The sequence below is a fragment of the Thamnophis elegans genome, chromosome 14, assembly GCF_009769535.1.
Source record: "Thamnophis elegans isolate rThaEle1 chromosome 14, rThaEle1.pri, whole genome shotgun sequence".
In the NCBI taxonomy this organism is placed as follows: domain Eukaryota; kingdom Metazoa; phylum Chordata; class Lepidosauria; order Squamata; family Colubridae; genus Thamnophis; species Thamnophis elegans.
Genome location: NC_045554.1, coordinates 40,767,774 through 40,777,415, shown reverse-complemented (window position 1 = coordinate 40,777,415; position 9,642 = coordinate 40,767,774). Strand labels below are relative to the sequence as shown.

General features: G+C 44.4%; 1 protein-coding gene across 1 annotated transcript; it reads right to left on the bottom strand.

Annotated features, from left to right (window-relative positions):
• Positions 1 to 367: 367 nt before the first annotated feature.
• On the bottom strand, positions 368 to 7,333 carry LOC116517941 (histamine H3 receptor-like). The gene is made up of 4 exons (XM_032231133.1): positions 7,318 to 7,333; positions 6,684 to 6,959; positions 3,106 to 3,272; positions 368 to 1,249 (listed from the first exon to the last, which is right to left on the bottom strand). The coding sequence occupies exons 1-4, from the start codon at positions 7,331 to 7,333 to the stop codon at positions 368 to 370; spliced, it is 1,341 nt and encodes a 446-aa protein (XP_032087024.1).
• Positions 7,334 to 9,642: the final 2,309 nt, after the last annotated feature.

Below are 9,642 nucleotides of genomic sequence, written 5' to 3'. Positions count from 1 at the left end.
CCCTTTTTAAAAAATTTGCAATTACTTCAACACAAGTGTACAAATGTCCTCTAGTTAAATTGCTTTATCAGAATTACATTGTTTCTTAAGAATGAGGACTCGGTTGGGAATTTACAAAGCGTGTTGAGCTTAGGTACCGGAGAATAAATTAGTCCTCATTTGCATACACAAGCACTGCAAAATATTGCAAATTTTCTGAAATCAAGGTTGAGCTTTCTCTAATTCATTTTTGCCCAAAGGATGTAGAAGTCTAAATCTCTCGTGATCGAACATTTGAATTTGCCTTTCCTACTTGGAAGGATAAGTTCGTGTTCAGTGATTCTACGTCAAAGGTACCTATGCAGAAACGTCTCCTCAGTATTGTCTCTCACATAAAAACATTAGGGTGGATTTTTGCCTTGGCAGGGCAGAGCAATTTCAGAAAGGCTTTTCTGAAACTGATGTGGCACAAAGGATATAATACGGGATTAATAGCTGAATTCAACCACAGCAGCCAAAACGATACTTCATAGAGGTCATGGTGGATGCATCTCCCGTGACAACCAGCTCTGATGATCATTAGAAGAGTGTAGGGTGCCCAACATACAGCAAAGATGCAGACGACAATGGCTAAAGATTTGGCTATTTTCTTATCTCGGGAAAGCCTAAACCGGCTAGCTGCAGTATTGGCCGCCTCTGCTTCCCGCGTGGTGCCAGATAGGTTCTCCAGAGCTTTGTAGACGCCGTCCCACGGTGATTTGGTTTGGATGTCTACCTGCCAAGGTGGAAAGTCTTGATTGATGTTAAGCTCCACTGAGGGAGTCTGGAGGTCATGGGTGCCGAGCTTCCCCACCGCAGGCTTGCTACGGGTCAAGCTGCTTACCTTTTCGTTCCTCTTGTTCCCTCTTTTTGTGAAGGCTATGACGTGCTCTCGTTTCTTCCTGCAGCAAAAACGTTCGCAGTCCTTTCGGGCTTCTGAGGAGCTCTCGCTTCTGACCGGTGTCCGCTTGCGAATGTTGAAATAGATGCGCAAGTTGAAGTAGGTGACACTGATGAACGGCGTGAAGAACTCAATGGTGGAGGCGATCATGAGGAAGTACCAGTTGTAGTGGAACTCGGCATAGCACTTGTTCTCAGGGATGATGCTCTGCTGGGCTATGTACTCCCAGCTGATAATGGCTGGACCATAGAGGAGAAATGCTGCAATCCACACCATAACCATCTTCGCCGCTGTGCTTTTGGTCATCCCTTTCTGAACTCTGTAGCTCACCTAGAAGAAAATGTAGATGTCAAGCACAGGAAAACAGAGGCCCAAGCAATTCAAATGAATATACCGGTTTATTGTACGCGAATGCTCTCTACAAGTATCTGAACTACTAATGGTCAAGTCAAATCGGCAGTAGGTAAAGAGTCAACAGAATTCAAGGTGGACTTAGATCTCTTGTGGGCCTGAAGGGGCTTGAGGTGGCATGTTTGACTCCTCCCTCAGGCTCATCTTGGTCATCTACAACAGGTAGAAATCTGATTTATTATGAAAAGCTTGTTTATCAGATGGAAAACTCTAAGGAACAACTGTTTCCATGGCTGGTGGCCAAGCACAAGCTTTCACTCTTGGACTTTCACAGTTAAACCTCCTCCTCCTGTGTTGGATCATCATGCTAAGTTGTAAACTTAGTTTCACATAGTCTATACCAAGCTATGCTTTGCTTTGCCACACTTGTTCAATAAAGCACAATTACCATTGTTTTCGTCACATGCTAGCTACCCTAAAACAGAGATTTACATAGCTGGTTTTCCACAATTTAGGAAATTGAGCCAAGAAAGCCAATCTTTAGTGTGATGTGTGAATACAGCATGCAGTTTGCCTGTTGACAACTGTAGTTTTTGAGACTATGCCATGCGTCTTATTCTGAATGCGTTGCGTGTATCTATGGAGTTGGAGTGGATTTAAAAAGCCATTGTTAAGCAGATGCTGTATGGCTTCACGTGTAGAAAAGTTCAATGTTTCCCTTTAGTGTGATGTTGAGGAAAGTTTTGACTAGTGTACGGGTGTTCCAAGCTTGGCAACTTTAAGACATGTGGACCAACTCCCATGTGGAGAATTTCCCACCCAGCAAGGATTGATCCTCCTAAAATTGGTATTGAGGTTTCAGAATATTGTTTTACACTTCAAAGAAGGAAAAGATGGCAGTTTCCATGTCCTTGGTCACATAAAGGAAAAGAATTGTGTGATGATGTCAGAAAAAGAAAGAGTCAGAACATGTTGGGAGACTGAACAAGTCCCTTCAATCTGCTAAGGCAGAGAGCTAAAGTTGAGCCGATCAAACCGGTCAGTCCTAGAGGAGATCAACCCTGATTGCTCTTTAGAAGGCCAGATCCTGAAGAGGAAACTCAAATACTTTGGCCACCTAATGAGAAGGAAGGACTCCCTGGAGAAGAGCCTCATGCTGGGAACGATGGAGGGCAAAAGAAGAAGGGGACGATAGAGAAGGAGGTGGCTAGATGGAGTCACTGAAGCAATAGGCGTGAGCTTAAATAGACTCTGGGGGATGGTAGAGGATAGGAAGGCCTGGAGGAACGTTGTCCATGGGATTGCAATAGCAATAGCAGTTAGACTTATATACCGCTTCATAGGGCTTTCAGCCCTCTCTAAGCAGTTTACAGAGTCAGCATATCGCCCCCAACAACAATCTGGGTCCTCATTTTACCCACCTCGGAAGGATGGAAGGCTGAGTCAACCCTGAGCTGGTGAGATTTGAACCGCCGAACTGCAGAACTGCAGTCAGCTGAAGTAGCCTGCAGTGCTGCATTTAGCCACTGTGCCACCTCGGCTCATTGCAATGGGTCAGACACGACTTCACAACTAGCAACAACAACAAGAAAAAGTTATAATTCGTGGTAGTATTTCCTAAGCATCTGGAAGCCATCAATTAACTAACCGAGGCCCTCGGTTACCTAATGAAATTTCATAGCAGTTTGACTTATTTAGTTGCAATTGGTTGGTTGCCCAGCAGAATGTGTGGCTTTGTGTTACCTGCCTAGAGTTGGCGCAATTGGCACTCGAATTCTTAGAAGATGCCCCTGGCTGGAGGTAATCAGAAACCCATGGAAAGCGATTTTTCTTACCGCCCTCGTTACAGAGATGAATCGGTCAAAACTGATCAAGACAATGTTGAATCCGGAGGCGGTGCAGACTAGGTAATCGACCACCAGCCAGAGCTTACACAGGCCTCTTCCAAATTTCCATTCATCAGTCAGAATGTACGGGATGTAAAGGGGAATACAAAATCCACCTGGGGGTAAAGGAAACAACGTTGGTGAGACAGCCATAAGCTGAGGCCAAATTGTAGGCAACTTTAACGACAAGCAGTGATTCCACCACACCCTCAACCTTTCACTCCCTGGACGTTTGAAGTGGTACAGTCGCATGGAAATCAGGCGTGATTTCATAGAAATGAAGACTTGAAAAGGAATGCAGAGATGATCCCATTCAAACCACCTGCAATGTGTGGGAAAACTAAGCAGAGTTGGCTGTGCAGTGTCTTCTTAAAAAAACACACCAAGAGATGGAGCACTCACAATCTCACTAGGGCACTGTTTCTGAACCTTAGCAACACCCCTCCCTATTCCTTCCTTCCTTCTTTCCTCCCTTCCTTCCTTCTTTCCTTCCTTCCCTCTTTCCCTCCCTCCCTTTCCCTCCCCCAGCCCTCCTCCTATCCTCCCTTCCCTCCCTCTTTCTATCCGTCGCTCCCCCTCCCTCTCTTTCCTTCCCTTCTGCCAGCCCTCCTCCTATCCTATCCGTTATCCTATCCTATCCTATCCTATCCTATCCTATCCTATCCTATCCTATCCTATCCTATCTTCCTTCCCTCCCTCCCTGCTTTCCTTCCATCCCTTCCCTCCCTCTTTCCCTTCCTCCCCCTCCCTTCCCCTCCCTTCTCCAGCCCTCCTCCTATCCTACCCTATCCTTTATCCTATCCTATCCTATCCTATCCTACCCTATCCTATCCTATCTCCCTTTCCTCCCTCCCTGCTTTCCTTCCATCCCTTCCCTCCCTCTTTCCCTTCCTCCCCCTCCCTTTCCTTCTCCAGCCCTCCTCCTATCCTACTATATCCTTTATCCTATCCTATCATATCATATCCTATCTTCCTTCCCTCCCTCTCTGCTTTCCTTCCATCCCTTCCCTCCCTCTTTCCATCCCCCCCTCTCTTCTCCTCCCTTCTCCAGCCCTCCTCCTATCCTATCCTATCCTTTATCCTATCCTATCTTCCTTCCCTCCCTGCTTTCCTTCCATCCCTTCCCTCCCTCTTTCCCTTCCTCTCCCTTCTCTTCCCTTCTGCTGCCTTCCTATCCTTCCTTCCCTCCCTCCCTCCCTCCCTTCCCGAGTTGAAGTGTTAAGAGTGCACTGGAACCTCCCAGTCAAAGGCAAACCATGGAGGTTTTCAAGAGAAGCAGTGGGAATTTTCAGTCTCAGGTTTAATGAACAAATTCTGCCTCCTTTCAAATGTAAATAAGTTCTGTCTGCCTAGTTTGGGGACTCCGGATTAAAAGGGATGCCGGAGAGCAATTGGGAATTGTAGCTGCCCCCTTCTCCACTTTAGATTCCACATGAAAAGCCACCTTCCAGCCCTCACTGGGAGGAGGAAAAATTAATGCCATTTGTACCTCTAAGCCAGGAGTTTGCCACTATGATATTAACTAAATTCTCATTTATAGCCCACATGCTTTTTTCCCTTTCTTTGTGCACATTCTATCCCTGTGAAGTAAATTCCTTTTTTTTTAAACGAATACGAACTGAGCCAAAAAGTGATAAAACACTGCAGTTACCATGTCACTAGAACTACACATTGTCTTCACTGCTTTGTATTCTAACCCAAGCGGTTTCCGTCTTTTGATTTTGCCTTCCTTACCACTTTTATTCATTTTTACACAGTATTTTTTTACACAGAACTGAGACTTCCCTCTGAAGAACACAGGCCCACTTGTGCACGGATCTCTCTGACTTCTTCCACAGGGACTTTGTACACACAACACATTTAACCAACTCACAAACCCAGGGGCTGCATCCACACAGCTTGTCAAGTTCGGGGCTTCCGTCTTTTGATTTTGCCTTCCTTACCACTTTCATTCATTTTTACACAGTATTTTTTTTTACATAGAACTGAGACTTCCCTCTGAAGAACACAGGCCCACTTGTGCACGGATCTCTCTGACTTCTTCCACAGGGACTTTGTACACACCACACATTTAACCAACTCACAAACCCAGGGGCTGCATCCACACAGCTTGTCAAGTTCGGGGTAGTGGTTTGTGGTTTGAGGTTGAGGTTTATTCGATTTATATGCCGCCCTTCTCCCAAGGACTCAGGGCGGCGTACAACATTAAAAGAAACACATAATACAAAAGTTAAAAAGAAATTAAAAAGGATATCCCAAACCCAATTAAAATTGACAATAACACATTTTTTAAAAGAATTAAAATTAACAGTAATCAATAATTTGATTTGTTTTGTTCAGGCCGGGCTGGCTTGCTGGAAAACCCAACTTTTTAGGGTGCGTCGGAAGGACCGGAGGTGGGGGAATATGTGAAGCTCCGGGGGCAGCTCATTCCAGAGGGAAGGCGCTCCCACAGAGAAGGCTCTCCCCCTGGGGCTCGCTAGCCGACACTGTCTGGCCGACGGCACCCTAGTGGAAAGCTTGAGTAATTATTTTCTGACTTATTGTGCTCCGTAAATCCAGCTCATTTTTCCTTTGGTTTACCGTTCATTGTATTGTGTGAATAATCCACAAATGGGTTAATACAACCATCTGGGCTGAACATATTGGATTAATGCAAAGTATCATCCCAACAAACCTATGTCAACTTTATTGTTGCCATTGAGACTTCGGATCATGTTCTCTAGCAGAAATTAATTCTGATCATTTCAAAAACCCATCACAACTGGGGGTTTGGTTTGGAGTCCTAAGTAAACCCAGCCCAGTCCATCCAACCACTGCACACTGGTGGCCCAGTGGTTAAAGTGCAGTACTGCCAGCAAACTCTGCCTACAGTCTGAAGTTCGATCCTGACAGGGCTCAAAGTTGACTCAACCGTCCATCCTTTCGAGGTTGATAAAACGAGGACCTAGATTGTTGGGGACAATGTGCAAATAATGCTTTGACCTTGTAATCTGCCCAGAGAGTGCTACAAAGTGCTATGGGGTGGTACATAAATCTAAATGCTATTTCTACTGCTACTATAGCTTAGTCAACAACCAACTGGTTAAGGAATAGAAATAGAAATATAATAGAATATAGAATATAGAATAGGATTTGAAATAGAATGGAATCGAATGGAATAGAATAAAATAGAATAATTTATTGGCTAAGTGTGATTGGACACACAAGGAATTTGTCTTTGGTGCATATATGCTCAGTGTACATAAAAAGACAAGATACATTTGTCAAGAATCATAAGGTACAACACTTAATCATAGTCATAGGGTACAAATAAGTAAACACCAAGAAGTGTGAACACTGCTTATTACTCAGTTCAATCATACAGTGTTTGCTCTTGGGTTACAGTGAAGGAAGACCCCTTGGTTTGCCCTTAGTGGTGTTTTGAGTTCAGAGAAAGAAATCAAACAACTCTCCATCCTACCCTGGCCCCCTTCCCATTTTTTACTTTCCCCTGGCTTGGCTCACATCCCAGAGGCTTCACTCACCCACTAAAAAATCTGCCAGGGCCAAGTTCAGGAAGAAGAAGTTCCCTTGGGTCCGTAGGCTTTTGTCCACCGCAAACGCCAAGATGACCAACGCATTGCCCAAGACGGTGACCAACACTAGGAATCCCATGAGTATTGCCAGCAGGACAGTGACCGGTGCTGAGAACTGTCCATGGTGCTGAAAATAATGTTCTGCAGCAGTCACACATCCGTTGCCCAGGCAGACAAATTCCCAGGTAGACAAATTCAGTCCGACTTGAGTTCCTCCGGACAAAGCTGCAGGGCAAAGAGACAAAATGGATTAGCATTATTGTTATGCTACTGTGACTATAAACAACAGGCTGGAAAGTCTGATAGTTGTTATTACTACTGTTATTCATGTATAGATCATTCCTAAGCATGGGGTATCAACTGTTGGAGAAAACATGAAGCTGCGGGCAGCTAGAGCATATAAATTGGATTGGTTCCTAGAAGCAGAGGACAGAAAATTAGCAGAAGGGACAAAAAATAGAATAAAAGGGAGCGTCAGAAAGAAAGAAAGAAACAGACACAAAGGCAAGGCGGATAATAACCATTGTTTCTCACAGGAAAGATTTCCACCGAGAGAAGGAGAAAAAAGGGGAGAGCAAATTACCAGCTTGGTGTTCCATTCTTTGGGTGCTCAAGCTAACGTCCTTTTTCAGAGTTTCCTATCCTTTTCTGCAGTCCCCATAGCTGCCTTTTGGACAAAGACGTTGGAAAGCAGGAGAATCAACTCCCTGGAGTCTGTTAAAGCACTGCCAGTTGCATTCCTTTTCTGTTTCAAACAAGTTTGGGTAGGAGTGTGTGCGTGTGTGCGCGCGAGCTTGTGTGTGTGTCTGTGTGCATGAGCAGGCATGTGTTAGAGAGGGGAGGGAGGACGGATGGAGGAAAAGGCTGGCCATGTGAACGGCAATGAAAAACCACATGCATTTCGAAACAGCATTTCAGACTAATCCAGCTGGCTAAATTACCAATAGATTTGGAGGCGTCTGGGTTGAAATGCATTTTTAATCAGGGACTTAGTTTTGTTCACCGATTAAGCTCAAGCCCACATTTTTCATTAAAAAAAATGTTCAGATAGATCCTGAGATAATGTTGTTTAGTATCATTAAAATGATTTAGTGTTATTTTAAACTCAGCATGATGAGAGTATTTTATGATTATGATCATGATTTATCACTTATGGCTTGCATGTACACTCAGAGCTTATGCACCAAAGACAAATTCCTTGTGTGTCCAATCATACTTGGCCAATAAAGAATTCTGTTCTGTTCTGTTCCGTTCCATTCTACATGGCATCGGACCTGGGTACCTGAGAGACCGCCTCCTGCCGATTACCTCTCTCAGACCAATTAGATCGCACAGGTTGGGTCTCCTCCGGATTCCATCTGCCAGCCAATGTCGGCTGGCGACTCCCCGGGGGAGAGCCTTCTCTGTTGCAGCTCCGGCCCTCTGGAACGAGCTCCCTGTTGAGATCCGGATCCTTACTACCTTCCCGGCCTTCCGTAAAGCCACCAAGTCCTGGCTGTTCCAGCAGGCTGGGGGGAGCTGAGAAGCATCTACCTCCATAGAAATTGTGAATCTTGGTTTTGTTTTAATACGTTGTCTTTGTCTTGTTCCCCCCTTTCCCTTGTCTTTTGTGAGCCGCCCGGAGTCCTCCGGGAGTGGGCGGCATACAAGATAGATAGATAGATAGATAGATAGATAGATAGATAGATAGATAGATAGATAGATAGATAGATAGATAGATAGATAGATAGATAGATAGATAGATAGATAGATAAATAAATAAATAAATAAATAAATAAATAAATAAATAAATAAATAAATAAATAAATTCTGTTCCGTTCCACTCCACTCCACTCCACTCATATTCTGCATTCTTCTATCCTATTCTATGCCACTATTCTGTTCTGTTCTATTCCGTTCCGTCCCATTCTGAAGTTGCCCAGTTGAGATTGTATAGTGGTTTGGTTCTCTGGTCTGGAAAAAGTGGGGATGTGAAGTGTTGGTGTTAATATCTTTAATCTGTGACATTTCCTGCTTCATTGAGACTCAATACCTAAGGTGGTGTTCTCGAAAGCCACTATTCTGGCTGGGAACGAAGGAAGTTGTAGTCTATCTCATCTGAAGGACATCAGATAGAGTATTAGTTTGACCCCAGCTGTCAAAATACTCTCAGACTCTTTGTGCTGTGTGTGTGTGTGTGTTTCTAAGGTAGATTGTTAAGTCTTTTATTTGTGATGGAGAAAAGCCATTGGAGTGAACCTACAAAATGAAGAAATTGTGGATAAAAAAAAGAATTTAATCCCGCCTTTCTTTCCCATTCATCTTGTGAAGCAATTTAAGTAATATAAATCATCAGCAGTTTATGTAGCCAGTTGCTGAGTGCTTTCTTGAATGGAATGGAGCCAAGGTGGCACAGTGGTTAGAGTGCAGTACTGCAGGCTACTTCAGCTGACTGCTAGCTGCAGTTCGGCAGTTCAAATCTCACCAGGCTCAAGGTTGACTCAGCCTTCCATCCTTCCAAGGTGGGTAAAATGAGGACCCAGATTGTTGCGGGCAATATGCTGACTCTACAAACCACTTACAGAGGGCGGTGAAGCATTGTGAAGTGGTATATAAGTCTAAGTGCTATTACTATTGCTAATAACATCCCACTGTTTTCTTTCTTTCAGCTTCAGTGCTTTATTTATAAAATAAAGTTGTACTGATTCATCTCATGCAGAATGCAAACGAGGTTCACCCATCACCTTGCAAAATGCAATGATTTCTATAGCATCTTTTCCAGATCCAAGTGATCCTCTGTAGAAGAGGACCTGGATATCTGAGAGACCGCCTCCTGCTACATACCTCCCAATGTCCGATAAGAACCCACAGGCTAGGCCTCCTCTGGGTGCCATCGACTGGACAATGCCGGCTGGCGACCACTCAGGGG